This window comes from Centroberyx gerrardi, chromosome 20 (assembly GCF_048128805.1).
Source record: "Centroberyx gerrardi isolate f3 chromosome 20, fCenGer3.hap1.cur.20231027, whole genome shotgun sequence".
Classification (NCBI taxonomy): Eukaryota; Metazoa; Chordata; class Actinopteri; order Beryciformes; family Berycidae; genus Centroberyx; species Centroberyx gerrardi.
Genome location: NC_136016.1, coordinates 23,103,888 through 23,117,372, shown reverse-complemented (window position 1 = coordinate 23,117,372; position 13,485 = coordinate 23,103,888). Strand labels below are relative to the sequence as shown.

General features: G+C 42.8%; 2 protein-coding genes across 2 annotated transcripts in view; both read left to right on the top strand.

Moving 5' to 3' along the window:
- Positions 1-13,485, top strand: part of cox11 (cytochrome c oxidase assembly homolog 11 (yeast)) — a 260,956-nt gene that overhangs the window by 111,945 nt on the left and 135,526 nt on the right. The window lies entirely within an intron of this gene.
- Positions 9,502-12,928, top strand: LOC139927729 (transmembrane protein 100-like). Its single transcript, XM_071919974.2, has 2 exons — positions 9,502-9,708; positions 11,553-12,928. Exon 2 carries the CDS (start codon positions 11,589-11,591, stop codon positions 12,057-12,059), a length of 471 nt encoding a protein of 156 aa, XP_071776075.1. The 5' UTR covers positions 9,502-9,708; positions 11,553-11,588; the 3' UTR covers positions 12,060-12,928.

The following is a 13,485-nucleotide window of genomic DNA, read 5'->3' as shown; positions in this document are numbered from 1 at the left end:
ATGGAAACATGAGAATGAATGTTTCTTTTTGATGAGAAACACAGGTATTGTTCCATAAATCCAAAATGTTTTTTAAAAAGGTGGCTTGTGCAGTGATGTAGTAGGATACTCATATCGGTACTCGGTATCGGTGAGTACTGAAAATAAATGACTTGGTCTGAAAACAAATGGTATCAGTACCCATCATAAATATTGACTGGCTAATTTCCCAGCACACTCTTGATTATCTTATAATGACAACAGCTTGTGAAATGAAATTTGAATGTAAGAGTTTTGAATGAATTAAAAAAAGATTTGAATTAATGAAAAATAAAAAATAAAAAAGAATGATAAAAGGACATTATAATTGAAAAGAGAAGAATCACAAACAGAATTTTTTCCGCTTTCAAACAAACCTTTTTTTTCCCACTTACAAAGTAAAGATAGAAAAGTAACTCCACAGCACAACAACAGACTTCAATCTGTGTGAAGGAGAGAGAGAGAGAGAGAGAGAGAGAGAGAGAGAGAGCGAGGAGAGCAGGAAAGTAGAAAAACGAGAACCAGCAAAAGAGTGAGAGAAAGAGTGAGAGTGGAGGGAAATGGAGAGGATGTGATAGACGGACGACAGGATGCGTGACTGTGAGGATTATTATGGTTTGATATTATTAGGAGTCAGGGAAACTGAGGATGTTATTAGAGAGAGAGAGATGAGCCAAATACAGAAAGACTGACAGGATGTGAAAAGTGAAGCAGATGAAATAAGAAGTCGGTCCATTTGTCTTTTTAATTCCTGTTATTCTGAAAATTTATTATTAACAGGGGTGCAGTTTAGACATATTTGGGCTGCCATGAATCTTTATGACCTAAATGAACAGAGCAAGTCCTATCACACTCTTATAAGTTATATGAGGAAAGGATATTTTAATGGGGAAAAGCATGAATTAATGCTTTTCTGAATATAAATGATTTTTTTTTAGTGTACACAAATCCTTCAGAAAAAGCACCAAAGTTGGTAAATATGTACAGTTCAACGCACTGAACATTTTCTCAGAAATTATACCATTGACCATTTTTATTTCATCTTTCTTTCATCTTTCTTTCTTTCTTTCTTTCTTTCTTTCATTACCACCAAATGGATTTTCCTCCATATCTGAACTGTATTTCATGTATTTCTGTGTTTGATTGTCATAATTAGGTCAAATGGAAATGCTCTTAACTGCAATTTAATTGCATTTCTTTACACAGTATCATTGAATTCACCATTAGATTATGATATGAGTACTATTTTATTCCTTGGCCATCAAAACATACTGTAGGTGTACACACGTTATTTTCAGTGTTATCTTGGTCCAGGAAAACAGATGGTGGAAAGAAAAATGTCTGCCACGGCTGATACCATTTTTGCGAACGCTCCAATTCTTAAAATGTTCATGGAATCAAACTGTACCAATTTCAGTTCCGCTTTTATGCAAATCAACAACAACAATTTAGCCTATTTCTGGACTATTTCACCTGCAATGTGTTAACAAATAAGCTCTTGCATAAACTCAGAAATGTAAATATACATGGCGGTCAAGGGAAAAGTAATGTACGTTTTCCATCAAGGGGAAAATGCATTAAACACAAGGACAGACTGGGACGGAAAGAGAGGAAAGCCAGTATAGAGAAAATGAGATAAGAGAGAGAGAGACTTAATGAAACTCTCAAATGAAACAAGTTTACTAAACTCTACAGCATGTAGCAACCAAACGTACATATAATCACAACTGACATGTAAACAGACAGAGCTTCTCCTCCCACCGGCCGTGATGTGTTCCACAGCCCAAACATTCATCAATGTTTATTATCCCTTAGAGAAAAATACATGCACTCCACCCTGAGAGAGAGAGAGAGAGAGAGAGAGAGAGAGAGAGAGAGGGAGAGAGAGAGGGAGAGAGAGAGGTAGACAGTGAGTAAGATGCAGAGAAAGAAATGAAAGGGAGGGAGAAAGTAAAAAGAGAGAGAAAGAGGCAGGAAGAAAGAGAGAGAGAGAGACAGAAAGGATGAGAAGCAGAAAGAGAGAGAAATGGGACAAAGGTCAAAAGGGAGAGAGAGATAGAGGCAGACAGACAGAGAGAGAGAGAGTCAGATGAAGACAGAATGAGAGTGATAGGGTGAAGGAGAGAGCAAGACAGAAAAAAGGAGAGAGAGGAGTCAGAGAGAGAGAGAGAGAGAGAGAGAGAGGCAGACAGTGAGTAAGATGCATAGAAAGAAATGAAAGGGAGGGAGAAAGTAAAAAGAGAGAGAAAGAGGCAGGAAGAAAGAGAGAGAGAGAGAGAAAGGATGAGAAGCAGAAAGAGAGAGAGAAATGGGACAAAGGTCAAAAGGGAAAGAGAGATAGAGGCAGACAGAGAGAGAGAGTCAGATGAAGACAGAATGAGAGTGATAGGGTGAAGGAGAGAGCAAGACAGAAAAAAGGAGAGAGAGAAGAGAGTCAGAGAGAGAGAGAGAGAGAGAATACGAAGCAGAAAGAGAGAGAGAAATGGGACAGAGGTAAAAAAGGAGAGAGAGCAAGTCAGATTCAGAGATGAGAGAGTGACAGGGTGAAAGAGAGAGAGACAGAGAGAGAGAGAGAGAGAGAGAGAGAGAGAGAGAGAGAGAGAGAGAGAGAGAGAGGGAGTGTGAGAGAGAGAGAGACAGACGGTGAGTAAGATGCAGAGAAAGAAATGAAAGGGAGGGAGAAAGTAAAAAGAGAGAGAAAGAGGCAGGAAGAAAGAGAGAGAGAGAGAGAAAGGATGAGAAGCAGAAAGAGAGAGAGAAATGGGACAAAGGTCAAAAGGGAAAGAGAGAGAGAGTCAGATGAAGACAGAATGAGAGTGATAGGGTGAAGGAGAGAGCAAGACAGAAAAAAGGAGAGAGAGAGAAGAGAGTCAGAGAGAGAGAGAGCGAGAGAGAGAAGGAGAGAGAGAGAGAGAGAGAAAGAGAATACAAAGCAGAAAGAGAGAGAAAAATGGGACAGAGGTAAAAAAGGAGAGAGAGCAAGTCAGATTCAGAGATGACAGAGTGACAGGGTGAAAGAGAGAGAGAGAGAGAGAGAGAGAGAGAGAGAGAGAGAGAGAGGGAGAGAGACAGAGAGAGAGAGAGAGAGACAGAGAGAGAGAGAGAGAGAGAGAGAGAGAGAGAGAGAGAGAGAGAGAGAGAAAGAAAATACGAAGCAGAAAGAGAGAGAAGAAATGGGACAGAGGTAAAAAAGGAGAGAGCAAGTCAGATTCAGAGAGATGAGAGAGTGACAGGGTGAAAGAGAGAGAGAGAGAGAGAGACAGGGTGAAAGAGAGAGAGAGAGAGAGAGAGAGAGAGAGAGACACAGAGAGAGAGAGAGAGACAGGGTGAAAGAGAGAGAGAGAGAGAGAGGGAGAGAGACAGAGAGAGAGAGAGAGAGAGGGAGAGAGACAGAGAGAGAGAGAGAGAGAGAGAGAGAGACAGGAGAGAGAGAGAGAGAGAGAGAGAGAGAGAGAGAGAGAGACAGAGAGAGAGAGAGAGAGAGAGACAGAGAGAGAGAGAGAGAGAGAGAGAGAGAGCGAGCTCAGGTCTCAGCTGTGACCCTTCAGAGGTCTGTGGTGAAGACAGCAGGAGGAAGCCTCCCTGTAATTCAGCGTCTTCATGTGGGACTCTGCACGCCAGCGAGGGATTACCTCACGTCCGGCCTCCCAGTGTAAATACACTGCAGCCCTGGAGAGCCGACAGGAAGGGCTTCCAGGTCAGAGGTCACTGGGCCACACAAAACACACTGAACGGAGGTAGCACTCTGCCTGGAAACACCAACCAGGACCGCACTCACTGAGACTAGAAGCTTCAGAAACACATTCGATAACCAGAGAGTAGAGTAGAGTAGAGTAGAGTAGAGTAGAGTAGAGTAGAGTAGAGTAGAGTAGAGTAGAGTAGAGTAGAGTAGAGCACAGACCTCGGCCATGTCTGACACCCTGCCAGTTCACCCAGAGACATCACAGAAGCCGTCAGAAGGCCCAGTGCTTCCTCCCTGCACAACCTTTTGTCAAAGTTGTGATATTATGTGAATCTCTTCTGACCTTTTTGTGGAAGACCACGCCCACCACCACGCCCCCTTTAGGCCAATCGACATGAAAAGTTAATCAGTTCTTCCTTGGCCCATAACCAACCTTCATACCAAGTTTTGTGCAAATCCGTGCCCAACTTTTACAGATATCCTGCTAACAGACGGACGGACGGACGGACAATTAAGGTGGTAGTTGTTGTAGAAGTCCCTGTCTATTCATCCATCCTGGATCTGTCCTCACTGGTACAAGTATGACAGCCAGCTCTTTGTTGACTGTTAAGCTGATGATACACAGGTACATTTTTAGGGCAAAATTTGCCAGCAATGGGCAATGAGTATGAGCAACTGAGCAATGGGCAAAGAGGGTAATGGGAGGAAGAGTAACTGACAAATTTGACAGTTGGAGGAGTGAAAATGGATAAAATAAACTGCTGCTGTCTCTGACATCTTGGCCTCCTCTTTTCTACTGAAAATGTAATAATTTAATCATTTTATCAAAGTTAACCACTAGCTAACCGTTAGCTAGCTTGCTAGATTAAAGAAGAATCACAGTTGTTATTTTTTCCTAGTTGTGTTTACTATTTAGTAGCAGTTGGACCATATGAAAAATATTTTAGGCTGAGGACAGGTCACCTGACCAGTTTTCTTGTCTCTGATTGGTTGATGTTGAATCCTTGTCTGCAAAGCTTACTCTGCCTACTTTGTCTACATTTCAAACTAATACATAATACTAACTAATACAACAATTTTTTCCCCAAATTAGCCCTAAAAATGTGCCTGTGTATCATCAGTCATCATCACTGAAAAGAAAGCAAAGCTTGATTTTTCCAAGAAACTCCTCTTGAGGCTCGACTGAATTCTGCAGCAAATAGTAGATAGAATTTGAAGCAATTTATTCACACTGTTTATCCAGGTGAGAACGATGACCTTTGAACTCTGGTGGCACCAAATAACGGCACCGAGAGTCTCAGTCCTCTAACAAGAGAACTGCAACTTTTCCACTACAGTTCGGACCAAAGTAAATTAACTGCATGTGTGATCGATCGCACCCAAAACGTGGGACTTCTCCAACAGCTGCATGAGTAGAAGGATCTTTAGTTGGAGTTTGACTGTATTTGTGTGGTGAACGCACCTTTAGCACCATTTTCATGCATCTATATGGAATGTAAAAGATCAAATGCAGTCCTGTGCTGTGGAATCGTAGCTAACCCAACCACAACACCGGCAGTGACCATCTGTTGTGTCAGTAAAGAGGAAATGGATGCAGAGCAAATAACTCATATCATCTCTTACCCAGAAATGGACCAGGGGAGGAAGTGATTTACCATTCATCCACCTGGGTTAGCTAGCATCCCCCCCCCCCACCATGCCTGAGGAGAAAACAATCTCCATGCATTCATTAACATCTCATCTCGGGCTGATTGCTTTGCAGAGTGCCAATTCAAAATCACAACTATCCTTTGGAGAAATAATATAATGTGAGGACGAGCGGGAAGTGAGAAAATAAAATCAATTCCGCTCAAATGGCTCCTGCACCATTGTAGATGTAAATTGGATTTGAAGCAGCAGACTCGCCGCAGCAACAATCGACATGATGGGAATCTTCAGTACAGACAGAAATGTTGACTGAGTAAACAGTACAGTACTACGATTTGGTTCTAATGTGACGATGTAAATGCCCTGTGGACAAAGGTTTAGAGTCTAAGCTGTTGAATACGTTTTTAGACGTCTCACACAAATCAAATCTGGAAGACAAACAATAAACAAACAGAGACGTCCTGCAGCTTAACAAGCTAATTTGACGAATTTTATTCAAACAAATGTCAGGTTAGATGGACAAATCATCTGTGATTTCATCCACTGACTTTCTGTTGGCCTGTCTGAAGCCCAGGGAGTGGTGTGTCTGACATATTGTATTTGAAGCAGAGTTTGAACAGTAAAGGCTGGAGAAGGTGGAGGCTGCAGGAAATGCCAGTCCACACAAATGTCTTCCTAACAGCATAATTATTTTAGAAAATCACCATAAATGAAGACAGACAATATTAAATTAGCTCTCCTGAGAATAATTTGTAGAAAATGTATTGACTTTATATTTCTACATGGAAGATGGGCCTTTGCTTGTTTCTACAGCTGATCTGACTCACACTGGGTCACAGTGTTTGGAGGCTGCTGCTGCCTCTGTGATGCGGGGGGGGGGGGGGGGGGGGGGCAGGCGGGGCGACCTCTTGCTCTGGATCAAAGGACTTACCAGGGGAGCGTCCCTGTGAGAGGTGGGTGGGGGGGGGTGGAGGGTGGAGGGGCTCTGCTGGCCTTCACTGACCCCCAGAGGTTCATCTGCACAAGCAAACCTGTTTATGGGTCCAGATGCGCTGAGCTGGAGACTGTTGCTGCCATGGAAGAAGCTGCAGATTGGAGTTTCGTTATGCAAACATTTCTCGGAAGCAGAAACGATTTATTGGTTGAGTTAAACCTCAGTGGGCGGAGCCAAAGAACCACAGTTTCGCAGAGCACAAGTTAGCTAACTGGCAAACTTGAGTGGCAAAGAAGGAACTCTGGTCACAATATAAATAACAAATATGTTTTCATTCAGTCATGACCACGGCATTCATGATGTTGGAAGGTTAACTAGCTTACCTAGATAGCTATAGGCTAGTATGGCTAGTTTTAACTTCAGCTAGCTAACTAGCTAACCTAGATAACTTAGTAGGGCTAGATTGTATTTTTTCAGTTAGTAGCAAAAGCACAAGGCTTCATAATATTAGCTTCCTCCTTCCTTACCTTTTGCCTTTCTGTGTGTAACCCGTAACTTACCCAGAAAAGCTGTGGTACTTTGGCTCCGCCCATTACGGTCAACTCAACCAATGAGATTATTTCTGCCTCTGAGAAATGTATGTAGAATAAAAAAATCAATTGGCGTAGAAGTCCCCCTTCATGCAAGCGTTAAAGATTGTAAATGTGATGATGCAAATCTATCTTTGTAAACAGTTTTAGTAATTTTTAAGTTCCTGTTCAGGCATTAGAACTGAAGACAATTCTTTCATAAACAACCTGCTGCATGCTGTAACATGAAAACTTTAATGTGTCTCAACCAACTACTGTACCAGTAACATCCAACAGTTGAAAAAGGAGCAACACTGGATTTTGCCGAGCAATTCCTCTGGGGGACGGAGAAAAACTTTACCATCAGTTCAGCAAAACTACAGTGAAAAGTGGGACTCTAACTTCCTCTTGTGCTATTTAGAGTGCACACCTGCTTGGATTTTAGAGGAAAGGAGGTTATAGGTGAGATCAAGTGCGCACCTCCCATCACAGATGTTTGGTTGAACAACACCTCCAACAGGATCAACAGCAAATCAACAGCAAGCCCCAGAACCACCTGCTGCTCTCAGCACAGATCAAATAATATATGGACAAAGGCATCACAGTTTTTACCTGATTTTAAGCAAATACCTTCAATACTTTCTCAGTGAGAGTTGATGCTATGACAAACATAACATTGTGTTGTTTTACAGTCTGTAGGGAGGAATTTCTCCTGTATTTGTGTCTTTGTTAACACGACACCAGCAGCTCTCATCTCCATCCAATCATCTCCACATAAACAATCTGCATTAGGACCACCATCGGCGTGAGACTGTTCCTGGGTTGGATGTGGACCGGAGGCTTCAATCTGCCAAAAGGACAACGCGGGTCAGGACAATAAACACTTCCCCAGCTGTTTAACCCAGATAATTCCTCCCAGATGTCCAGGCCAGGTCTGGAGCGATGGTTTTCAACCTGAGGGGCGGGTCGTCCCAGGGGATCGCCAGATGAATTTGGAGTTGGTCATGAGATCATTTGTAGAAATAGGAAAAAAAGACATATATTCCATGTATTTACAGATTTTCATGTTATATGAAGTCAAACCGTTGCAACCCAGTCTCTATTAGAACATGTACAGATGCAACCATTTTTCTAAGAGGAATTCTTTAGGGGGGGAAATAAATCGGCTTTTGCTCTCTTTTCAGCTATGAGAAGCACAGGAAAACATCTGGTAACTGGTTTCAGAGGCACTGAAGTTTTGTGTTACAACAAACTAATTTGTTTCTACTTTGTTTCTACCATTCACGAGAGAATTGTCTGCAGTAGCCTACTAATGGCATATCAATTAAGGATAAATACATAAAGTCGGACTTCTACCATTAACTGCATCGTTGAATCTAACCCGAGCTGTTACAGCTCAGTGTGTGAGTGAGTTTGATGTGGGAAGAAGTCAGGCGAGGAAGGAAAGGGGTCAGGACAGCCAGTAAGACCCTGACGCCTGGGGCTGTAATAATAGTCCAGGCACACAAACGCTGCCAGCGCACACGTGCATGCACCCAAATGTATGAAAGCATGCAAATGCATTTACAAATGCAACTTTGTTGTTAGATTTAGTGAGTTTTCAGACCCTCATGGTGACTTTATTTTTCAAAGTGACTACCGACAAATCTAGCTACTTTCTCAGGCCATGGAGAACGTTAGGCTAATGTGTTGACTCACAAAGTATTTGATGACAAATTCAAGTCTAATTCAAAGACGTCTGATGATCATCATATTTGATATGCAAAAGAGCATTTGACATGACCTGACAACTCCTAGCAAAGCGATCCCTTCCATTGGAAGAAGAGGTTTGGCAACAGTTTGCTGGACTTGAAGGTCAGTTTGCTGGACTTGAAGGTCAGCTAGCTAGTTAGCTAGCTGTTAACAGGCCGGGCAAGAATGGATGAAAAAAAAAAAGTCATTGCCGTTTACATTTTTTCTTTATATTTTGACCAGGGTTCCTCTTTTACCATTCAAGTTTGCCAGTTAGCTAACTTTGGCTCCGCCCACTTAACTCAACCAATCAGATTATTTCTGCCTCCAGAGCAGCTCTGCCTCTGAGAAATGTTTGTAGAATTAAAACTCCAATCTGCCATATGCTGTTAATTACTTGATGCATGAAGTATCAATCATAGATGATAGATAGATAGATAGATAGATAGATAGATAGATAGATAGATAGATAGATAGATAGATAGCCAATGGTTTAGAGAAGCATGTGTGGGAAAGTGACCAAGTAACTCTCTCTTCCTTAAACAACTTAATTTAAGGAGCCCTTGAGCAAGGCACTGCCCCCCACTGACCAGCAGAAGACTGGTTGTTCTGTGTGAATGTGAAACTGAATGTGAAGCAGGACGGTGCTGCACCTTCCCCTGCTTAAACACATGGATGCATTAAACTAGGTTAGATAGATTAGACAGATAGATTTATGGATAGATATTGTTGCATGAATCAGCTGGTGTGTCTGCAGTGAGGAAAGAGTTAAAAGTTTTCTTGCTCGTCCAGTAGGAGGTGGTGGTGGTGGTGGTGGTGTGGGGGGAGGGGAGGGGAGGGGAGGGGGCACTCCCCCGTTTTTCTATTGATAGCCTATTCCCCCTTTATTCCCCGAGTCAAGACGATGCAGCCTGATGGCAGGGAGCCACTCTGAGCTCCTGCAGCATCTGACCAGTGAGCAGACAGCTGAGGAAGAGTCGGGACCTGACATTCCTCCTGCCGCAGAAACACGACCTGTAGAGTCTCGCCTCCACATCTCCACACTACCTGGAGAAAAGGACATTTACCGGTTAATGTCCTTTTTATAGTTGCAAAAGAGAAGGAATGGACAACTGCGCATTTAAACAGTAAGTTTTATTATTTTCCTTTTCCAATCCATGGATAGAAAGCAATGATTTGACTGTAAAGCCTATCAATAAAGACAACTTATTGTGACAGATGTGCTCCTTGACAGCCAGTTTAAATAGTAACAATAAAATGGGAAAACATGAGGAAATGTTCCAAAGCATCCAGACAAAATGCGTGTAAGAAAACGCACAATTGTTTTTTTTGTTTTGTTTTTTTTTACCTGCGGGATTACTGCGCGTCAGGCTGCCCATCAGCGGCTTCTCTCTTATTATAGCTCATATCTTTGGTTTCATCATTAGACCGGATTGTTTATGAAAGTGCCCGGCTCCCGTTTCACCGAGGTGTGTGTAACGCCACACTGCAAAACCAATCCCACCTCGCAAAGCATTTAGGATCGAGCCTTAACATCTTGTTTTGATCAAAATAAGTAAAAAAATAAAAATAAAAAATGATGAGGTGTGATGAGAAATAATGTCACCTAGGCTAATTCAAGAAATTTCTGAAAGTTTATTTGCATTGGAAACATTTTAAGTTATCCAAAATCTCACCAGCAGTTTTTTTTTTTTTTTCACTTATTAGAAGAAAAAAAACACTCACTACTAGACTAAATGACTGGATATAAAGCCTATTTCAAAAGTAGGTAGGCTATACATTTTTATATAAATTATTAGCCTAACACTCACTGAATTGCTTGGTCTAAATATGTTTTGCAGGTAGGCTACTTATCAGGTGAATGTTGAATTATTTTGTTAAAATGGCTAAACAAGTTAAAAATGACAAAAAAAATCATATAGCTTAATGATATAGTTTATGATGATGATGATGATTATGATGGTGATGGTGGTGGTGGTGGTTTGACAGTCTGCTTTCCCATCAGGACATCCAAAGGGAAATTCAGCTGAGACTGAGTTTTAAGATTTTATTCTGCAAAAGACGACATTTTCCTTAAAAAAAACAAAAAACATTATTTTCTAATGAGTTTAATCTCTCAGGACCGAGGAAATGCAGCTGAGTTAGATTCAGGAATGTAGGAAGTGAATCCTCCTAAATCCAGCTGCCTTTTTGCCTGATATGAATCTGAATTATGTACATTCATACATACTAAGTATCAAACTGATGTAAGCTACAGTATACAGGGATTAAAGCTTTTCTGAAAGTATAACTGATATTTTTCATATGATGGATGGTTAGATCAATGTTTACAGGTCATAGTTTACCCACATTTTAATGGTTCCATCTGTAGGGAGAGGTCAGAGGTCAGAGGTCAGGCTCAGCTTCAGTGCAACACAAGTTTGAACCCGGGTTTTCCAACTGCAGAACAGACTCCCAACTCACCAAGACACCCTGCTGCTCTGTAGACAACAACATTGGTTTTTATGATCCTAAATGCTTAAAATAGGTTAAAATAGGTGTGGGAACGTGTTCTCTTCTATCAAGCATATCAAGAAATTGTTGATTTTTTTAAACTCAGAACTCATTAAACCAAAGAAAGAAATCTGGGGAAATTGTCAACTTTTTTGCAGACTAACAACCTACAAGTCAGTTGCATCGCTGCTCTGATTAGCTAGTTTACTGCTCTACATTGTGAAAATGCCAGACACCTGTGATCATGTGACCTGAGACCATGACGATGAGGACGTTTCAGGTGATTCCGGAAACGTCGGTGTGTTTCAGCAGACTGTTGCTTCAAAAGAATATAATTGTAAGATGAGAACTGAATACTCGCCCTACGTATTTATTCTCTGTCGATGATGCTGCGGTTTCTTAGTCACCGATTGAAGTCATTAAAAGGTGTAGATTACTAAATTCCCCTTTCCTCTCTCTTCTCTCTCTCTTCTTCCAGCTAGCTGTTGCCTGGCAGACCGCTGACCGTACCAAGATGGCCCACCTCTTCCTCGCCAGTAAGATCACCATGCCGGACGAGCTGCACGCCAAAGGTCCTCCCAGGATTCCCCGCAGCGCCATGAAAACGCCCGCATCCATTTCTGCAGAGAAGCTGGCCAAAGACAGGCCCAAGAAGGACCGGAGCGTCGTCGTGACGACCGTGCCGCTCATCAACGAGGTCCAGCTGACGGCGGCCACCGGCGGCGCCGAGATGTCCTGCTACCGCTGCACCGTGCCGTTCGGCGTGGTCGTGCTCATCGCCGGCGTCGTGGTGACGGCGGTGGCGTACGCCTTCAACTCCCACGGATCCACCATCTCGGTGCTGGGGCTGGCGCTGCTGTCGGCCGGTCTGGGCCTGCTGGGGGCCAGCGCCGTCTGCTGGAGGGTCCGGCTCGGGAAGAAGAAAGACAAGCGGAGGGAGAGCCAGACCGCTCTGATGGCGAGCCACGGATACTGCGTGGCCTGAGGAGCCTCCGGACCGGAGAGGATGAGTCCGGACTGGAGATGACACCAATGGAAGAGTTAGAGTTAAAGCTCCTTTTATTGCCACAAAGCAGCCTGGTGTGATTCATTTCAGTACAGATGAAAACAAATACTCTGACATTTACAGCACATAATCATCTTCAGAGTGACAGTGAACAGATAAACAATGCAAAGTGCAACAGTGCCGCACATTCGTGAACTTTGCTTTTAGAGTAAAGAGACAGAGCTGGAACTGCAGGCCGCCATCTTGACCGTCTGACCTGCAGCTGAAACATGAGGTGATGAGTCCTTCAGAGATGCCTGAAGAGGCTGCCATGCGTAGAGTGAAGGATGCATTGAAATAACAGCAACAGGTCTTCAGCCCGGCCCGGGACACACAGCAGGCTTCAGGATGAGTCAGGAACATGAGACTGAAAAAACATTATGGAGACATGTAACTCCAGACTGGACCTTCTGGATGGACAGTAGCTAAATTTTCTTTGACGACGCTCATGTTTGTCACGTGATGTTCAGTATCTGTGACTGAATGCTGCTAGTAAGCTATAGGTATTTCAGCTATAAGACATTTAAATAGGTACTCTGTTGTTGACGTTTCTCTTTCTGAGACAAAATACAGTTGTCAGTCTCTCTCCAGTCTGATATGCATGCCACTTTGTATGTTTAAACTAGTGCACTATGTTCTAAAGTGAGCAAAAATAACCACATATTCCACAGTGTATTAAAGTGTTAACATGTAGCTGTCGCTAAGCATGTTTTGGCTAACTGTTTAACTGAAAGTCAATCTGAAACTTTCTCACTTTCTTTTACCTTTAATAGGTGATCTCTGATATCTCAGTGTTATTTATTACATGTCAACGGAAATTTATTTGGAATATATTTGTTCTATTAAATTCAAGATGCCTTAAGTGCCAATCAGCGATTCCAAGACTTCTTTTCAATTTACTCTGCCGGTATTGTGTTTCCAAAACAGGTTTGGGACAGACTGGAAAGTATAGCAGCTTAGCTGTTATATTTAGTTGTGTTTACGTTGCCTAGCATCCCACAGACACACGACCAGATAATACAATCAGGGGGGGTTGCGTCATTTGGTGGAGGAGGTGGTGGTGTGTGTGTGTGTGTGTGTGTGTGTGTGTGTGTGTGTGGTGGGGGGGTACCGGTTACAACGCGTTGTCACTTCTACAGTGCTAACTTTATCTCCGCTGGAATGGAGCATCCTGGGAATGTGGGACGGGAGGGTGAGAAAGAGAGGGAGTGAGGGAGAGAGACATAGACAGACAGGGAGAGAGAGAGAGAGAGGCAGAGAGAGAGAGGGATGCAGCGTTGCATCACCCAATCACTGTGTGGATCCAGTGGTCGTCGCTCGGTGCGGTTCATGAACACTTGGGAGGATGCGGTTACAGCCGGCGCAC